The 21435-nt window shown below is 43.5% G+C and overlaps 1 protein-coding gene across 1 annotated transcript in view; it reads left to right on the top strand.

Moving 5' to 3' along the window:
- LOC145355894 (transmembrane protein 132C-like) overlaps positions 1–21435 on the top strand; it is a 928035-nt gene that overhangs the window by 244545 nt on the left and 662055 nt on the right. The window contains exon 2 of the mRNA XM_080208358.1: positions 8260–9157. Coding sequence (XP_080064484.1) covers positions 8260–9157 — 898 coding nt within the window. The remainder of the gene's footprint in view (positions 1–8259; positions 9158–21435) is intronic.

Here is a 21435-nt window from a genome sequence, read left to right as displayed (position 1 = left end):
TTGCCTGCAGCACTTCATCTTGAGCTGAGCAGTTTTCTGAGGATGGCTGCCCCTCTCCCCTGCTCCTCTGCTGCCTTCAGCTACTAATCACTGGCTGAACTGGTTGCTGGGGATGGATGCCTCCCTCTCTCTTGCTGCTGCTGCTGCTTCAACACCTCATCTGTGTCTACGCTGCTTTCAGGCTCACAGCACTCTGAGCACTAATTGCAAAGGAACAACCTGTTTCCTCTTGTTTCCTTTTCCTTCCTTTTCCTTAGTTGTTGCCCAGATATGGTTTACAAAATACATGGTTTAATTTTACTTGTAAAAAAAATCATTTTCATGACATCCTCCCATTTTGTGGCACTTATTATTATTCTATCATTGTATACTCCAAACTTAATATTTGCCTGATTTTTGTGCCATGATAAATCTGACCAGTTAACAGCCAGCTTCATTTGACCAGGTCAGTTTGCATCGGAACCACCCTTTGGGGTCCAACATCATTTATTCCAGGGCTCAATTCAGCACCTCCATTTACACCCAGTTCAACATAACAATTCTGAATAGTTTGATGGTTCAGTGCCTCCAGCATAATTAAGGACCCCACGCACCCTGGACGTTCTCTCTTCCACCTTCTTCCGTCGGTAAAAAGGTACAAAAGTTTGAGATCGTGTACCAACCAACTCAACGACAGCTTCTTCACTGCTGCCATCAGACTTTTGAACGAACCTACCTTATATTCAGTTGATCTTTCTCTACACTCTGACTGTAACACTACATTCTGCACTCTCTCTGTGAATGGTATGTTTTGTCTATACAGCGCCCAGAAACAATACTTTTCACTGTATACTAATACATGTGACAATAATAAATCACATCAAAGATATTGATGAAGATTTCTGTGTTGATAGTATTTTCTCCCTTTTCAGTACTTGGCCATCCCTTTGCAGCACACCAGTGTTGGGAGGAGATAGATCTGCCTCTCCCAAACCACTTGTCTGCTGCTCAGGTGATTGTCTACCTGGTCCTTACTTCTTCTCCACATGGATATTTCTGAGTTTCGATTGACCATGCTGAATAAGCTGGTGTGTCACATCCCTAGTGCTCTAGGGGCGGCATAGTAGCAAAAAGCTTAGCACTGCTGCTTCGCAGCTCCAGGGTTCGATTCCCGGCTTTGGTGACTGTCTGTGTGGAGTTTGCACATTCTCCCTGTGTCTGCCTGGGTTTCCTCTGGGCATTCCAGTTTCCTCCCACCATCCAGAGATTTGCTGGTTAGGTGCATTGGCCATGCTAAATTGCCTCTTGGGGCCCAATTTTACCATTTTCATTCTAAGTGCTGAATCTGGGCACAATTCAGATCCAACTTGGAAATTTGCTTTCAGGCGCCCCCATTAACACTTACCTTGGGGAAAAAAAAATCACAGATCGGAATTGTGCTGTGGGCGGGGCTTAGCGCACCCAAAACAATCGAAGCTCTGAACTGCGCACGTACAGTTGGAAAAAAATTTGAAAAAGCGCGCCCATGTCAGATCGCTCCCAGGCCGGAGAAGGCAGCTCGGGAGCGATGGCCCTCACAAGTGTCACTGTCCTCCTTATCCACACTGCCCCCCTCCCCACCCCCACCCCTACCCTCCTACCCACCCACCTGACAAAGGAACAGCCACTTCCGAAAGCTAGTGGTGTTTGCTCCAAATAAACCTGTTGGACTTTAACCTGGTGTTGTGAAACTTCTAACTGTGCTTACCCCAGTCCAACGCCGGCATCTCCACATCTTTATTCTCTCTCCGCAGATGCTGTCAGACCTGCTGCAATTTTCCAGTGTTTTCTACATTTTAATTTCAGATCCAGCATCTGCTTTGCTCTTACGAACTTCTGCTTAAAAGTCAGACACTTCTGTCAGGTGCAAATGTCAGGGCTTGCCTTGCAAAAAGAATTGTTTTAATTAGTATGTGTACAGTATATTTTATCATCAGGTATAATTGTGTATTTGTCACATCATTTAGCACAAGGATAACACATTAGAGCAAATGCCAAAGATCAACAAGCCTGAATGACAGCTTTGATAACACATCCTGCTGAAGGGGGGAATTTTCTTTGGGGGTGGGCGTGGTGATAATGGTTCAGACATTTATCATCATGAGTAGCTCCTCATTTACCTGAAATGAATATCAGTTTTGAATGCAATGTGAATCCATTACCTGAAAGTACCATTGGCATTCACAGACAAGTGTTAGTTCAGAGATCAGGATCAATATATTTAGTTTTGCTCAAATAACATGACAGCAGAATGTGGTTTGCATTTACAAAAAACTACAGAAGGTCGTGAATGTAGCCCAATCCATCACACTCCCATCCATTGACTCTGTCTTCACTTCCCGCTGCCTCAACAAAACAGCCAGCATAATTAAGGACCCCACGCACCCTGGACGTTCTCCCTTCCACCTTCTTCCACTGGGAAAAAGATACAAAAGTCTGAGGTCATGTACCAACCGACTCAAGAACAGCTTCTTCCCTGCTGCTATCAGACTTTTGAATGGATCTACCTTGCACACTCTCATTTCCTTCTCTATGAGCTGTATGCTTTGCATAGCGCGCAAGAAACAATACTCTTCACTGTATACCAATACGTGTGACAATAATAAATCAAATCTATCTTTGCCTATTGTATTGACCAAGTCCAGACACACACACAGCAGTAGATATACAGAAAAATAAATCACTCTAATACGCTTTCCCTCCACATTTCCCTTTCATTGATTTTCATTTGAAGCAGCAACTACAACTTAAGAAAAGCTTTGGATCTTTATGGTGTGCTTCTCATGAATACTGTCAGCGCTAATTAGTTTTGGTATCACAAATGTTCGTGTGAATAAGACCATCAAAAAGAATGCATCTCCTTCAAAACACCAGATGCAAATTCATTCCCATTTTGTCTCCCATTGTTCCACTACGCATCTGCAAACTACTTTGACTAATTGTTTCGCAACGTGGCCATGTAAGTAGGATACAAGTATCTCATACATCCTGCTGTTTCAGCAAACGCTAAACCACATCAGCTAAATTGTAACCTGATGTGTTACATTCTGAAGCAACCTTGGAAGAAACAACTTTTAAATTATTTCATGTAACAGAAAGAAATAAAAACAGCATTAACCAGATGAGACCAAATCGAATCCTAATTCTACATAAATATGAAAGCAGAGATACTGCGGATGTGGGAATCTGAAATAAAAACAAGAAATCTCAGCAGGTTTGACAGCATCCGTGGAGAGGGAATAGAGCCAATAGAGGGTCATCCAGACTCAATGTTGGCTCTACTCTCGCTCAGTAAGAAGTCTCACAACACCAGGTTAAACTCCAACAGGTTTATTTGATAGCAAAAGCCACTAGCTTCCAAAACGCTGCTCCTTCATCAGGTGAGTGGGAGTTCTGTTCACAAACAGGGCATATAAAGACACAAACTCAGTTTACAAAATAGTAGTTGGAATGCGAGTCTTTACAGGTAATCAAATCTTAAAATTACAGACAATGTGAAGGGAGAGAGGGTTAAGCAAAGGTTAGTCTCTCTCCACAGATGCTGTCAGACTCTGCTGAGATCTACCAGCATTTCCTGTTTCTGTTCCTAATCCTACATGTCTGTGTGTGACCACCACAAGCTGGCCCAACAGCAGTGCCCTCTTCCAAGTCAACATGTCCAGCCACTAATTGAGGTGATAATCACTCAACACCAGTCCCACTGGGCAGGACATGCCTGATACCAGACTCCCAAAGCAACTGATCTACTCAGAACTTATTTGCAACAGGAGACTCCTGAAAGGGCAGCAGAAACGCTTTAGAGATTTCCTCAAAGCATTGCTGGAGAGGTCAGACACCCTCTTTGACTTGGGAGTCTTTGGTTTGTGACTGTATAAAATAGAGAAGTCTAAAGTAGACTGTATAATGTAGTAAGAAGTGCATTCTTTCGGGAAGGCACTGAATACTTTGATCAACTTTATTGGTAACAAGCAGAGGCAAAATTGAGACAACACAAAAGGAACACAAACCTTCAGACAACTCAACCTGGATTCTCAAAAAAATGCCAGATTTGCACAAAATTGGGAGCAAATCTCACTTTTTTTTCAGTGTGTTTTTCAAAATGAGTCTCCCATACTCTGAGCACTGCAGAATGCCCTAGTGAGATTCACGTTAAAAATCTTTGGATTGTGGGAGGAAACTGGAGCAGCCGGAGGAAACCCACGCAGACACGAGGAGAATGTGCAAACTCCACACAGTCACCCAAGCCGGGAATCGAATCCAGGTCCCTGGCACTGTGAGGCAGTAATGCTAACCACTGTGCCAGTAATGATTGATTCAGATTACTGTGTTGGAAAATGGAGATAATGCTTTCAACTACATTTCTTAATTCCTACCAGTTCATAATGTCTGCGCCTAATTAGATCATGGAATGATCACATTATATTGGTCCTTCTGAGTGCTTGTTTGACAGATGTATCGCTATAAAACCCTCCTGAGTTTTTTTCCCACAAAATAGATTAAATCAACTATTTCTACTGTTTAACTTGATTGACAAAATCATAGGTGACCAGAATATTGCCTTTGCCCTGAGGTCTGTTGTTTGGATTAGGAATCCACTGGGAGTGATGCTGATCTTTGATAGAGACTCCAGGATCTTTTCTCTGATATCGCTTTATACTCTCTGAGGATTTATATTTGTGAAATAGCTGCAAAACTACCCTGAGCTGTGACAGCCAAGAGATCTTTATGGGAATGTAATAGGAACAAACTGTGTAAAGCATAAAAAAACCCAATTGCTTTTCATTTATCAGCTCACATGGGAACGCTAAACCTTATGTGACAGGCATTTTTAATAGGCAGCTCAATACAGCACTCGGTGCGATAAAAGACCAGACTTGTCATGGTCAGTTTTAGCTTGTCCAGAGGTATAATACTGTCAGCGATCAGAAACCAGATTCTGGTTCCTTTTACATTGCAATCAGGCTACCACTGAATGGAAGCTTGGGATGACATTTCTATCTGTTTTGGTGCTATTTTTGGACCTGCCCAGGGTGGTTAACAATTGGTGATAAGGTCCAAAGCCCAAATCTCTGCCCCAAAAACCGACCCATGTAATTTTTCTCTTTTGATGGAGGTGGCCAGCAATAGCTGCCATGTTGTAGAGATGCCGGCATTGGACTGGGATAAACACAGTAAGAAGTCTCACAACACCAGGTTTAAGTCCAACCAGTTTATTTGATAGTAATCCCACAAACTTTTGGAAACACTGTTTCTAATGAAGGAACAGCGTTTCAGAAAGCTTGTGGGATTACTATCAAATAAGCTGGTTGGACTTTAACCTGGTGTTGTGAGACTTCTTACTATGTTCTCCCCTTGTCAGACATAAACATTAACTGGGTCATTGGGGTGACCTCAGAGCCCCATTTTATTAAGCTATCAGGCAGGACCTTCCACTCCCCACCCACACGGAATTACCAACATTGGTATCCCTGCTCGATCTACGCTCAATGATCCCCGGGAGTGCCGGGGGATTCTGAGATGACAGATAATATGAATCAGACACCTTGGATGACTGTGATGTATTTGTCTTTGTTTGACAATATTTTGCCACTTAAGAAGAAATTAGATGGTGCAAAGGTGTTCTGTCTGTTTTCATGCGTAATGGAACCAAGGTTTCGGATGGTAGTCCTTAATGGAGGAAGGAGACAATTAATATGCCTAAACCAGCTGCTTTCATGGGCGTGGAAGCCTATTGTCACTCTTTCTGAGAATCGAATGTGAAATAATTCCTCAAAGGCCAGTGTCCCTTCACCAGAATCTTTTTATTTACAAAGTTAACTCCACACTAAAAGACAGACAACAAAGTCAGAATCTGGAGTGCCAGTAGAGCTGACACTTCCATATTTATATACAAGTGAGACTCCCTGATTGGGCAGGCAACTATGACCTGAATCATGGAGCTCATATGCCAGGAGGCTAACCTCTGGGCCTCGTTGAAGTCACTACAGGATTGGTTAGTTTCTTTACTGGCAGACTACAGGCAGGAAACCTCAGCAAAGAGTTATCCCTGAAGAAATCATATTGGACTTCAAACATTGGACAGTATTTTCCATCCCCCCCACCCCCACACCTTCCTTCCCCTATGGTGTGCTTGGCCATGGCGGAGGCAGCCTCTGGCTCTGCTGCTATCATTGAGGTCTTTCATTGTTCACAGCCTCTACCATCAAGGAACCTATGGTAGAGAGTCACCATAGGCAGGACTGGATGATCCCGCTAGCAGGAATTGCTGGAAAGCGCTGCCCAGTAGCTCTGATTCTCTCTCCACAGATTATGTCAGGCCAACTGAGTTTTTCCAGCACTTTCTGTTTGTATTTTAGTTCTTGATAATGCTGCATTAATGAATGGGATAGTCATTTGGAATCAGTCATGGCAGGAAGTGCACCAATGAAGACAATCTAGTGGTGTAATTTTCAGTGTTTGGGCTGGAATTGTTCACAGAGTCAATGAGCTCGCAGTCAGCGGTATGCCTGCCTGTGCAGGGCCAGGAATGTCCAACCTCATTTAAATGCCGGCTGGGGGTTAATTGCCTCCGGTCTTGGCTTCAGTCATCATCTGGAAGCCCCGCCTCTGATATTTGTTGGCCAATCCAATGGTTTGGCAGCTTTCCAGTCCCAGCAGGTCTCCTGGCCACCACCTGAGGTTGTAGTCGGTGCCTCGTGAAGACCATCACTGGAGGCCAGACACCAAGGAAAATGGGATGGTTTCACAGGAGCCAGTCAGGCAGGCCCTAGTGAGCAGTAAGAGGAAACAAGTGGGAGCAGCAATAACTCCTTGGCAGGTGTCGGGGGGAGGTCTCCCACAGACATAATCTGTGGAGTGAGAAACAGAACAAATGGGCAGGGCTGCCAGACAGGAAGGAACCTGGTCCAGATCTGTCCTTGCTATAGTTAAGAAAGCCTATCAATGACTCTACTTTCTCAGGAGGCTAAGGAAATTCGACATGTTTAAAAGTCAACAGATGATCATAAGAAATTATGTTAGCGCATATTGTTCCCACTGTCGTTGGGTCAAAATCCTGGAACTTCCTCCTTAACAGCACTGTGGGTGTTCCTACAACAGGCAGTTCAAGAAGGCAGCTCAGCTTGTCAGTCTCAAGGGCAATTAGGAGTGGGATTCTCTGGCCGTTCACACCGGAAGGATTCTCTGGTCCCGCTGTGGTGAACAAAGATTTGGCTAACTGTCTAATTCTCTGTCTGCACTCTCAGCAGTGTTAGCAGGGCGTGAATGATTGGAGAATTCAGGCCTAGTATTGGGAACTAACTGCCAGTCTAGCCAGTGAGACCCGCACCTTATGAACAAATATGAAACAAATAGCACATTCTTTAATGTTTGTCAGAGCCTCTTTCATTTAAAAAGGTTGTTTTGTTCAAATTGACCAATTCTCCAAGGCAACTAGAATCTCTCATTGGCTCTTAAGTAATTTCTCACAGACTGAGGGACCTTACTTCATAGATTTGGTATGGGAGCTATTCAGAATTGGTGCTTGCATGGCACTGGTGTGGCTTTGGGCCTCCTTTTAAGACTTTTACCACGTGGCAATCCTCCCTTACGTTCGCCTCTCTGCAAACACTATCACGGTTGAGGCTCCTGATCACCGACTGCAGCTGGGATTCTCCAGTCCCGCTGCTGTGAATGGAGATTTGGCTGAGCGCCAAATTCTCTGTTCTCACTGGCGGTGGTGTTGGGACTTGCGAAACTGGAGAATTCTGACCTTAATGTGTAGAATTTGGGATGTAAAATGGGTCTCTGCCACATTGTCCAAATGAAGTTGTGCTCAGAAAGGTGGAATCACTTTTGGATAGATGTCTGATGAGACAATCGATTAGAAATGCTTAATATTGAATCATCCTTTCCATCACAGTTGCATGTTTGATCTTACTCACTATTGCAGGTCGCTGCCTCCCTCTCTGTGAGAGAGCTACATTGAAAGCTTCTCTAATGGAATAATGTTTTATTTACTCCAAGATACTTACTGAATAAAGCTGATTTTCACACCTATAGCAACATCTGACAGAAGAGCTGTCAATTGAAAGAGTTGTGTGCTAAATGATTGACATCTGCACTGTCATTTATTCGCGGAAAAAACAATCATTCAAAGCAACGACAATAACTTAATCATTGAAGTAAATATCTGAAGTGTACTATTTTAAGGAAATGGAGGAACATTGTTCACGTTTATTTATGTTTCTCGTTTATTCCCAGCTGTCGAAAGTCGTGCCATCATGGGAAATGTGGAGGGTGCACAAAAGTTTTCTTCTCTTCCAGTCTATCTGCCAGTGAACTACCGAATACATAAAGCTGGAAGCTCGTTTTTGCTAAAAGAAGCCAACCAGGACATCATGCGTAATTCCAGTTTACAGTTCCGTGTGGAGCCTTTCTTCATCCACGAAACCAAGACAGCCCCTGTAGTTAATGCAAGTTATGGACCTTATGTGGTGGAACAAGTTGTCCCCAGGGCTCTCTTGCAGCCTTCTAATGCTTTCAGCATGGTCGATAGGTTCACTTTCAATTGGAAAATCAAAGCAAATATTATTGATGATAAAGTGTACTCCAATCGGCCACTTGTGCAGATTTTGTTTTATATCGCTGGCCGAGACTGGGATGATTACAGTGTTAATGATAACCTGCCGTGTATCCGGGTGTATGCATTCCGGGAGACGAGGGAAGTCAGAAACACTTGCCGCCTGAAAGGAGATCTCGGGTTGTGCATCGTGGAGCTGGAACTCCTGCCATCTTGGTTTAACCCTCCCACCGTGGTGCCCGGCCGTAAGAAGATAGCCGATCAGTCTGAGGGAACGCCAGTGGAACTCTATTACATGGTGCAGGGTACGGATGAAGATGGCGACTGTGACGTAGAGGAGTCACGGAAGGGCAATGCCATCCGACCAGGCCGCAACGACGTTGACGAAACGCTCCAGTCTCTGCAACGCATCGGCAGCGTCTGGCTTCGCCAAGGATCTGGGGACCCGCAGCGAACAGAAATGAGGCTGGACAGCAACATTGTCATCTCGGTTTTACGAAGGCCTGTCAAGCAAGGTGAAGTTGTCACTTTTTATGTGTCTCTGGCTAGCAGCTCAACAGTGGACCAGTTCACATTACGGTAGGTCATACTTTGGTTAATGTTTGCAGGATAGTCATCGCTTAGCAATTGTTGCATTAATTGTGTTAAAGTGGGAACGTAAATGGTAAATGTAGCCCTGTTATTGTGCTAAGCGTGAAACTACTGAAATCTGAGTCACAGATTTGCACATTCAATTCCACATCTCGTTCTGAAATACAGTTATTCTAATTGGGGAAATTTTGAACTTTCTTTTTTAGTCTTGCTAGATCAAAACACTTTGCCTGGAATTTTCCAGTCCTGCCCATGACAGCAGTGGAAAATGAGACGGACTAACCAAAAATCCATTGACTTTGGCTGGGTCTGGAAAATCCTGGCCTTCATCTTTGCACGGGGGGGGAAAGAGAATTGCTGGGGTCAACAAACTGTGCAATATTGCTTCTTCTGTTCACGAGTCATTGCTGGCCCACAGCTCAAATTCGTCTAGCCTTCCACTCGAAACTGGGGCAGTCGCTTTTGAGAGGGGGGAGAAGCTAGTGTACGTTTTATTGCTAGCCAGTTGGTTCCCAAATTTGAATTCAAGCCCACAGATTGTACAGTCATTTAAAGCGGTGGCTCTCAAAATGTGGTGCATGGGCTGGTTCAAAATGTAAGACTGACGCTCAATGCCATGGCCCAGTCCTTACAAGAGAACAAGGCAAACACTCATTCCCACCACATGTGTGGTGTCACGCAGCCAGACCAACTCCCATATGTGCGACACAAGCTGTCAGGTGTGAGAGAAATGACAGTTGGAATTTTATGAGCAAAACTTAGGTTATTGCTGCAACATACAACAGTGAGATCAGATTTTCAAATCCTGTGGGGCTGGAAACAAAGAGGGAGGAACCGGCTGAACGTAGAGTCCGCCGTAAGGCTGAAGATCTCCGGTTTGGAAGCAGACTGTACCTCATTTGGTGCCTCAACAAAAACAGTATCATTCTTCCCTATAATTTGGTGGAAATGGACACGGGTTGGATGGGTCTTTTGCCCTACCAGAGCGGTCTGCAGACAATGAGATTTGAGAACCACTAACTTAAAGACGACACATTGAGGGAAGGTGGTGGCCTAATGGTATTGTCACTGGACCAGTATTCCAGAGAGCATCTGTAATGGCCTCCTTCTGCACTGTAGGAATTCTTGCCCTGGGGACCTGGGTTGGAATCCCATCACGGCAAATGATGAAATTTGAATTCAATAACATTCTGGAATTAAAAATAAATTAAAGTGATGACCATGAAATCATTGCCAATTGTTGTAAAAACTCCACCTGACTCACCAATATCCTTTAGGGAAGGAAATCTGCTGTCCTTGCCTGGTCTGGCCTACATGTGACTCCAGATGCATAGCAATGTGGTTGACTCTTAAATGCCCTCTGAACAAGGGCAATTAGAGATGAACAATAAATGCTGACCTACAGAGAAGGATATATTTAAGAAATGGATATATTCAGCCTAAGGCCGGAATGTTGTCATCGTTCACACCGGTGGGGATTTTCCCACCCCACTGTGGTGAATGTAGATTTGGCTGGGCGCCAAATTCTCCGACTTCGCTGCAGTGGGAGCGTGGCCTGGTGTGAACCACCGGTAAGATCGTGTGTTTCAAATTAACATTTCAGTTGCATTTGTGGGAGAAAACGGCAGCAGTCATGACATTTTTGAAAAATAACATTATTTCCAATGACTGGAAAATTACCTTTCTGGTCATGGGAAATATTCAATGGAGAATCTATGAATATCTAAGATCAAGTTGATGTTTTAGTCAAATGATTGAATGTGTTTAGGGTGTGAGGACGCAGTGAAGCACTTTGCAGTATTCTTGACTTATGCGGCCATTATGTTGCATACAAGGTTCCACAATGACTACCGATTTAGTTTTTGTTGTGTTGATTGACGGAGGAATGTTCCAAGGTGAACTTGTAGTTGTTGAAACACAGCTCTGGTGGGCAATAAGAAAGCTTTTATGGGTTGATTTTGCAGCGTATAAAAGAAAGCACACTTTGTCATTTTGAACATGTTTAAAGTTAATAACTTGCCCTGAACCAAGTGGAAAGAACAGTTTTATTTTAAAAAGCAAGAACACAAGTTTAAAGGAAATGTCATCAGCGCAGTGCCTCGAGCAGAGACAGGCCCTGTGGGTAATGACTGAGCATATCATAAGGGGAGGCAGTGGAGTAATGGTGCTGTCGCTGGACTAGTAACCCGAAGAGCCAGGGTAATGCTCTGGGGACTCGGGTTCGAATCCCACCACAGAAAATGGTGAAATTTGAGTTCAGTAATGATGACCATGGAATCATTATCGATTGTAATTTTTAAAAACCCACTAATGTCCTTCAGGGAAGGAAATCTGCCATCCTTACCTGTTCTGGCCTACATGTGACTCCAGATCCCCGGTAATGTGGTTGACTCTTAAATGTCCCCTCTGAATATTAAGTGAATTAGCTCAAGGAGCAGTTATGGATGTGTAATAAGTCTTCAGAGGCAGAAGTCCCTTCATCAAAACCCCTTTATTTATAATTCCAACAGCAGTACAGAGTGCTATCAGTCAGCGGTCTACCTTCGGGAGTCCCAGAGGAACTGACACTCCTGATTAAATACAAGGAGAAGACTTCCTGATTGGCCCATCAATTGACTCCTTAATCAATGAGTTCATATTCTAATACACGAAACTCAGTGGCCTGTTTGAAGTCATTACAGGATGGGCAATAAATGCTGGCCCAGCCAGTGATGCCCACATCCCATGTGGAATAAAATCTGGATCACGACACAACCAGTTTCCTCCGAAGATACTGTGCTGGTAAAGTACCACACAGTCTGCTCACAACCTGTTGAGCAACATTTCAAAGTATGACATGTTGGGGTAAACAGGTGAAACAAAAATAATTTAGAGGAGTTGTCGCTCACAATATATAAATAAATCAGTGCTTTATTTTTTGTTCCCTTCAAAAGCAATTGCTGTACAAGTTTATATTGGTTTTGAAGCTAAGATGGCTTCAAGTTAATATAGCCGCGCTATGTAATTTAGCAAAACTCATGACTGGTTCGAATGCAGCCCTGTGCAAATCCCTATCATGAATAAAATAAATCTCGTCAACAGTCAAATCCTACTCTCCATTTCATTTCTTGGCCCCGACTATATTACAAGTGTAACGATTGTACTGCTCGTGTCAAGCAAAGACCAAACAAAGAACAGTACAGCACAGGAACAGGCCCTTCGTCCTTCCAAGCCTACGCCAATCATGATGCCTGCCCAAACTAAAACCACTAAGTGTGCACTAAGCCACTTAGTTCAAATCTTATCAGTTGATACATTCACATTGGAGAAACTCTTGGGGTGTTGGGGTGATATTACTCCTATTAGTTTCATGTCACTCAACAGCTCATATCATATATGCTTATAAAGCTGAAAGTGTTTATGTTTCTGTCATCAGGATTGTTCTCCCTGATTTTGTGTTAAACTGTGAATTTTGCGACATTGCCAGCCTGTTTTCAACTTGAAATGTTTGCCTTATATAGTTAGGATCCTGAAAAATTAAAATGGGAAAGTTGAGAATGGGTATAGGTTCATGAAGGTGGGACATTGGCATCGTGGTATTGTTACTGGACTAGAAGTCAAAGGTCCAGGGTAATGCTTGGGGAATGCGGGTTTAATCCAATCCTTGAATTAAAAGTCGGCTGGTGACTATGGGATATTGTCGATTGTTGTAAAAATCCATCTGGTTCACTAATGTCCTACAGAGAAGGAAATCTGCTATCTGGCTCGGCCTACGTGTGACTCCAGACCAACAGTGATTTAACTGCCCTCTGAAATGGTGAAGCAAGCCACTTAGCTCAATCACAATCTGGGATGGGCAACAAATGGTGGCCCAGCCAGTGACGCCCAAATCCCACGAGAGATTCAAAAAGTGATTTAGTTTAAAATAGGAACGATGCAGAATTTAGATAGTTTATTCAGTGAAAGTCTGTTCTGTTAAAACCTGAGTTTGCATATGTTTGGAGCATGCTTCTGAAGTGTTGTTTAGTAGTTCATAGATATCAACCCATGTGAGTCAATTAATTTAACCATTCTGAACTTCTTCTGGAAGACCACAAAGTACAAGTGTTTCTCCTGATCAGACCTATTGCTGGGAAATGGGGATGGAAGGGGGAATCGTAGAATCCCTACAGTGCAGAAAAAAGCCACTTGGTCCATCATGTCTGCATAACTTTCCGACAGAGCATCTTACCCAGGCCCAATCCCCATGTATTTGCCCTGTTGATTTCCCCCTAACCAACACAACTTGAGCACGGCCAATCCACCTAACCTGCCCATCATTTGACTGCAGGAGGAAACCGGAGTACCTGGAGGAAACCCACACTGACATGGGTAAAACATGCAGACTCCACACAGAGAGCGACCCGAGGTCGGAATTGAACCCGGCTCCCTGGCACTATGAAGCAGCAATGCTGACCACTGTACCACCGTGCCGCCTGTTGTGTTGTGGTGGAGGGTTTGGGCGTCAGAGCTGGAGTATAGTTACAGCACAGAGAGACCTGCTTCTAGGTGATGGTATCAGGTTAAGAAGATCCTCCAGGGATGATGCGCATCACATGGTGAAGCTCCAGTCAGAGCTGAGGTCTGCTGTGTGCACTGTAAGGTGCCTTGGTGCACTTGGCTCACTGAATTGAATTTGGAACTGCCAACTCAAAGAACAAAACAGCCCGGGAAACAGGCCCTTCAGCCCAACGAACCCGTGCCGCCATTTTAAGATTTCGAGTCCTCCCTCCACCCATGACCCTTATCTATGCTTATGGCATTCCATATTGAGGGAAACTAATTTAGGGATAACTTATTACTTCCAATCAGCCTAATAGCACATCTTTGGGGTGTGGGAGGAAACCGGAGCACCCGGAGAAAACCCACACAAGCACGGGGAGAATGCACAAACTCCCACAGACACCGGCCCAAATCCATGTGTCTGCACAGCAAACAGTGATAGTCACTGAGCTGTCGTCTTGCCCAGCATCTGGTCCAGTTTAAGCACACACTAACGACATGAAGCACTAGGCTATTCTCGAAACAACCAAGAGCAGCCCAAGTACGACCCATCGCGTGTATGCCCCTCGTTGGGCAACAAGGCGGACTGAAGCACCTGTGAATTAAAAGAGGAAAAACATCAGTATCGTCCACATCCTTATACATTCCCAGGGACGTCCCAATGCGAATGAACCTTCTTTAAAACAATCTCCTATATCCTCCCATCTCCAACCCACTCGTGCCTGTCTAAGTAACTCTTAAACAACTCCAGCGTGTTTGCCTCCACCACCTTGCTTGGCAGAGCATTTCATACCCCCACTACCCTCTGTGTGAAAAACCACAGATACCTGTGTTATACCTCTCCCCCCTCACCTTAAGCCCATGGCCCCTCGTAATGTGCATTTCCAACATAGAGTAAACAGTGGTAAGCTTTTTCCTATCTATACCCTTCATAATCTTATATACCTCTATTAGATCCCCCCTCAGTCGCCGTCTTTCAAGGGAAAACAGCCCCAATTTGCTCAATCTTTCCTCATAACCCAGTCCTTCCATACCAGGCAGCATCCTGGTAAACCTCTTCTGCACTCTCTCCAGGATCTCCACGTCTTTCCGGTAGTAAGGCGACCAGAACTGGACGCAGTACTCCAAATGCGGCCTAACTAACGTTCTATACAACTGCAACATTAGACTCTAGCTCTTATACTCTATACCCCTTCCTATAAAAGCTAACATACCATAAGCTTTCTTTACAGCCTTCTCCACTTGTACTGCCACCTTCAAAGACTTGTGCACTTGCACCCCCAGGTCCTGCTGCGTTTCTATAATCTTTATAGGTCTACGCTTTATCATATAACTCCCCCCTACATTATTTCTGCCAAAATGCATCACCTCACATTTATCAGGATTAAACTCCATTTGCCATTTATCTGCCCAATATACCAGCCTATCTATATCCCGTTGTGTTGCCTGACACTGCTCCTCACTGCCCGCCAATCCAGCTATCTAAGTGTCATCTGCAAATTTGCTGATCACACCATTTACTCCCTCTTCCAAGTCATTTATGTATATTACAAATAGAAGAGGTCCCAGTACTGAGCCCTGCTAGTGACAGACCTCCAGCTAGAAAAGGACCCTTTCACTACTACTCTCTGTTTCCTTTTCCCAAGCCAGTTCTCAAACCATCTAGATACCTGTCCTTGTATCCCATGAGCCTTAACCTTTTCAACCAACCCACCATGAGAGACTTTGTCAATCGCCTTACTGAAATCCACGTAGATGACATCAACGGCTCGCCCTTCGTCGACCGTTTTTGTCACCTCCTCAAAAAATTCTACCAGATTCGTAAGGCAAGACTTCCCCTGTACAAAGCCATGCTGCGAATCCCTAATCAGATCACAACGCTCTAAATGCTCATACATCCTATCCCTAAGAATCGTCTCCATCAACTTGCCCACCACTGACGTCAAACTCACCGGCCTGTAGTTACCAGGGTTATCCCTCCTACCCTTTTTAAACAATGGTACCATGTTCGCAATCCTCCAGTCCTCTGGGACCTCACCTGTGTCCAAGGAAGAGACAAAGATTTGCGTCAGAGGCCCAGCAATTTCATCTCTCACCTCCCTAAGCAGCCTAGGATAAATGCCATCAGGCCCCGGAGATTTATCAGTTTTAATGCTACCTAAAAGCCCTCACACTTCCTCCCTCGTAATGGATAGTTCCTTCAGTTGGTCTACAGCTCCCTCCATGACAATAGCAGACATCAAGCCCGTCTCCTTTGTGAATACCGACGCAAAGTATTCATTCAGGATCTCCCCCATTCCCTTGGACTCTAAGCACAGTTCCCCTCCTCTGTACCTGAGAGGACTGATTTTTCCTCTGACCACCCTTTTGTTCCTGACATAGGAGTAAAACGCCTTTGGATTTTCCTTAATTACATTCCAGCACGGTACATTTGTTACATTCCAATGCAGCATGGTGGCACAATGGTTAGCACTACTGCCTTGTATTGACTTGTCCTGAGTCAATCTGCATTCAAATTAACATTCCTCTCATAGTGTGGGATTTCCGTTTTATTGCTATTACTCTTGATTTGGAACAAATTCTGATTTACAGCTGTGAATATTATTGTGCCAAAACCTATGAATTGTTACACCGAACCTCCTGAGACACCAGGGGATCCCTGATGAGAATCCCTATGTTTATTTCTTACTGTATGCTGAGGGCTCTGTCATAGTGTGGACCTTTTAAGGGGGTGTTCCCTGAGGGCCCACGTGACCAGGCTGAACCCTATGGAGTGTCACGGCAGGAAGTTGAGCCAACGGCATGCAAGGACTGTGTTTCCCGTGTTGGGAAGGGTCAGCATTTGGAGCCAAGGAGCGGTAGAGTACAATCGCATAGTTATTCAGTCAGACCCTACTTGAATCTATTATTATTCATTGCTTTATAAATAAAGCCTTTGTGCTCTAAAGCCTCATCATGTCGTCCTTGATTTATTACAGGTTCCAGTAGCGGTGATGTTAAAGTATTTAATATTTCCACTTGATTTTTTTAATCTCAAGTGTTAAATTCTAAATCTTATACAGGTTTTTGTAAAGGATTCCGATCTGTGCGCCTTCATAATTACAACACTGCTCTTTGAGAAAAAAAATGTGTGGCTGATTCACAAAGTGACAGTGTCACAGGATTTGGACTGTTGATCAGATAACTGCTCTAATCTTGTATTTCGAAGATTTCTCGAGCATGTTCGCAGACAGCTTAACCTTGAAAAGTGGGCAAATGAGCCCGCAGAAACGAAAGAAAAGACACCCAGAATAGTGCATGAGAAAACTCCTGTAAGTAACTGGGAGCTTTCATGCGGCAGTATTAAGGTTTTGTAGAGGCTTTGAAACCTTCTTAGGTTTGGTTCAGTGGTGGGCTAATCTGCTCAGCTCAGTCACAAAGGCTGGATGCAGCTAAAGCTGGCCATATAAGCAGCCGAGGAATTTCCTTTCCAAACAAGACCCAGTCACTTGATTCATCCAGTTCCAAAATAGAACAGAAGGACATTGACTACTTGGCTACTGCCTGATCCTTTAGAGCATCATAACCATTTTCAGGTAATAGTCTTTTCATCATGAGGTTTGTATGTTATTGTCATTTTACCATCCCTTTTAAATACATTATCTCATCAGTATGTTAGCCACATAATAAAGCATCATAAATACTGTTCTTAAAAACGAATATTCTGATCTTGTTCTATTTAAGAGTTTCAGTGATTTTTCTTTTACTTGGAATTGGTTTAATGGGAAGCAGAATTAATCTGCATTTTGAGGTGCAATATTTGCAAGAAGTTCATTCATTAAAAATATGAAAATGCATAATTTGCACTGGGTTTAGGCTCAGTCCAATGTGACAGAACAAAATCAATAAGAATTGTAGTTTTGGAAACAATTTGCAAATCTCCAAATGAGGAACATTTCTGCTAAACAGCTCTTCCTATCCTGTGTGCCTTATACTAGTTATGAAAGATGTAACCCTTTCATAGTTAGGAATTCGTACATTCCAGCGCAGCATGGTGGCACAGTGGTTAGCACTACTGCCTCACAGCGCCAGGGACTCGGGTTCAATTCCAGCCTTGGATGACTGTCTGTGTGGAATTTGCACATTACCCCCACGTCTACGTGAGTTTCCTCCGGGTGCTCTGGTTTCTTCCCACACTCCAAAGATGTGCAGGTTAGGTGGATTGGCCATGCTAAATTGCACCTTGGTATCCCAAAATGTGTAGGTTAAAGGGATTACTGGGAAAGTATGTGGGGTTATGGGGATAGGCCTTTGGGACAGTGTTCCTTTGGCGAGTCGGTGCAGAATTGATGGACCGAATGGCCTCTTTCTATACTGTAGGGATTCAATGATTCTGTGGTTCCACGTAGAATTCTCATTGTCCAAGGATTTCTGCTCATGGTTCGTGCATGATATCACTGTAGGATCAAGGTGATGAGGCAGGGAACCTACCTCAGTTGTTGCAACTGGCCTTGTTGGCATTCTTCACCACCTCATTTTGGCATAACATAGCTAACATGTGGAATTAGCATTTCAAAACAATGTGCAAATTCAGAAAGTACTGATGTGGTTGGTTTTCCAGTACTCGTGTTAACTATGTTAGCCGGCCTGATGGTTCATCTAGTCTTTGTTGCCCTTCAGCAACAGCAGTCTTGTATTCACATAGTGCCACTGATGTAATAAACCATCCCAAGGTGCTTCACATGAAAAATTAAAAGCAATTTTGAGAATCTGAGGCTGAAATGATGGAAACGGCACGTAAAGTGAGCTAACACCCGTGGAAGGAGTGGATAACGTTAACGTTTAAACTATAATCCTTGCGCTGAAGTGGAGAAGAGATACATCAGCAGCATTTAAATCAAAGGAATTTTTAAAAATACACAGGTTGGAGAGATATTATGAGTAGTGACACTCTAAAGAAACAGAAGGGATGTTACCAGTTTGAAATGGTATCATAGGGAGAAATGCAATAAAATAACAAAGAACACACGATTAGCAGAGATGACGGAGAGGGTAAGTGAGGTAGACAGGAGAAACCAGCAAGGAATAACATTGACTTAGAGAGAACAAATAAAGCAGCCATCACACTCTCACCACTTCAACCAGTCACACATTTGTTGCCTCTCACATCTTATTTATTTTTATTATGCTTCGTCCTGTCTTGCATTAAAATCATTCTGTCATTTCAAATGAAGTTTGTTAGTCAGTTTATATTAACACCGCAATGAAGTTACTGTGAAAATCCCCTGGTTGCCACGTTCTGGTGCCTGTTTGGGTGCACTGAGGGAGAACTTAGCATGGCCAAGTCAGAGGTCACATACCAAGCGATTCAAGAACAGCTTCTTCCCCGCTGCTGTCAGATTTTTGAATGGATTTAACTTGCATTAAGTTGATCGTTCTCTGCACCCTAGCTATGACTGTAACACTATGTTCTGCACTCTGTCTATGAACAATATGCTTTGCCTGTATAGCATGCAAGAAATAATACTTTTCACTGTATATTAATACATGTGACAATAATACATCAAATCAAATCAATGCACCTAACCATCTTTCGGACTATGCCTTTGGAGTACATCTCCTCATTTGACTCATGCCTCTTCCTGGATGTGATTGTATTTTGTCTATCCCTTTCATTTAATCTGGTATTCTGTTTAAATGAATTGATTTGATTTGGTTTATTATTGTCACATGTATTGGGTACAGTGAAAGCATTGTTTCTTGTGTCTCATACAGATAGAGCATATTGTTCATAGAATACATGGGGAAGAAGGAAAGGAGAGAGTGCGGAATTAGAGTTGTATTCATAGCAAGGGTACAGAGAAAGATCAATTTAATAAAGAATTAATGGGAACCTGAGGAGTAACTTTTTTACACAGAGGCTGATAGGTGTGTGGAATGAGCTGCGGAGGAAGTGGTTGAGGCAGGGACATTGACAACATTTAAAAGGCATTTGGACAGATACATGCATAGGAAAGATTTAGAGGGATATAGCCCAAAGACAGACAAATGGGGTTAGCTGAGATGAGCTTTTTGGTTGGCATGATCCAGTTTGGGCTGAATGGCCTGTCTCCATGCCATAGATTCTACGCTTTTATGATATGGTAGGTCCATTCAAAAGTTTGACAGCAGCAGGGAAGAAAGCGTTCTTGAGTCAGTTGGTATGTGACTTCAGACTTTTGTATCCTTTTTCCCAACGGAAGGAGGTAGAAGAGAGTAAGTCTGCGGTGTGTGGGGTCCTTGATTATACTGGCTGCTTTTCCAAGGCAGCGCAAAGTTGATGAATAGGAGGCTAGTTTGTTTGACAGACTGAGGCATGTTCACAACCCTCTGTAATTTCTTGCAGTCTTGGTCAGAGCCAGACCAAGCTGTGATACATCCAGAAAGGATGCTTTCTATGGTGAGAAGAAAGATCAGCTTAATGTGTGACAGGACCATTCAAAAAATTTGATGGCAGCAGGGAAGAAGCTGTTGCTGAATTGGTTGGTACGTGTTCTCGGACATTTGTATCTTTTTACTGTTCATCCTGGATTAGGGTTACACCCTAAAAGTAAACTCCTCTATTCTCTCGGTGGATTCTAATTGACCTGCTGAACATTTTGAGCAATTTTATTATTTGTTTCGAGCTCTGTGTCCTGACGGTTAGTGTTATAGATGTTAAAACATTCTTGTTACTTGGTTGCCAATAATTTTGAAACAAGCTTGGTGCAATCTAGCCTTTTGAGTTAGTTGGGAATCTTGATTAAATTATCAATGTCACGGAGCTCTTTTTCCTCAGCTGGGCAAGGGTAGTTACTGTACGGCACTTCATTGGATATTTCTACCACAGTTTATTAGCTGCTCATTTGTGCCTATCCTTGTCTGTCACTGCAATTGTCTTATGCTGGGGTGGATTGATGGCATGCAGCGCATATTAACTATTAACTGTTCTGGATGAGAAAGCAAGCTTGGAACCGATGACCGTGTCTCTTGCTGCTTCACAGGTGCAGAGAGATAATGATGAATTGATAGTGGTTCAGTTGTTTGAAAGAAGGGAGCAGGTTTTAGAACTTGTGCATCCGCTGAGGGACAGACATCTGGAGGTTTAACTGGATTGGCACTCGATGCAATGTTGTAGGTGACCTGGCTAGTGGATCAGGAGACTAGTGTACCAGTAGCCAATTGTCCTTCCTTGGCAGGTTAATAGTCATAACGGTTTCTGAAATAGCCATGGAGGTCCAATCCCAACTGGTAGTTTGGGGTTTTTTGTACTGATTGTAATGGAAATCAGTCCAAAGAATATTCGATGCTTGTTTTGAAACTGTCTTCTCTTTTGGGTTAATAGGCCTAATATCTCTCCTTCCCCTAAAAACTTGAGAAACACATGTTTTTCTTCCTGACTAACTCACTCATAATCCAACTGTATTCACTCTTGTTGATCCCACTCAGTATTCTCATCAACTTTCTTTAAATTGCATGCTTCAGTGCCCACATTTCTGTGCCACAACTGTAGTCTTTGCACACGGCAGTGACTGAATCACTGCTCCTTGATTTTCTCCACCCTTTCATGTTCAATCTTGTTTTTTTTCCCATTTGTACGTAGTTAAATGATAAATGGGGGAGATTTTATACTTCCGCTGATTTTGAAGGTGAAGGGGGGAGCTTGTAAATTGTAATGCCATTTCCAGCCACCTGACCTGTTTCATATTTTAAGGGAGAATGTGATGTTGGGCAGTCCCCGTGGAATG

The sequence above is a fragment of the Carcharhinus amblyrhynchos genome, chromosome 20 (genome assembly GCF_965287045.1).
Source record: "Carcharhinus amblyrhynchos chromosome 20, sCarAmb.v2.hapA, whole genome shotgun sequence".
NCBI classification, from domain to species: Eukaryota; Metazoa; Chordata; class Chondrichthyes; order Carcharhiniformes; family Carcharhinidae; genus Carcharhinus; species Carcharhinus amblyrhynchos.
This window is presented reverse-complemented; position numbering and strand designations above follow the sequence as displayed.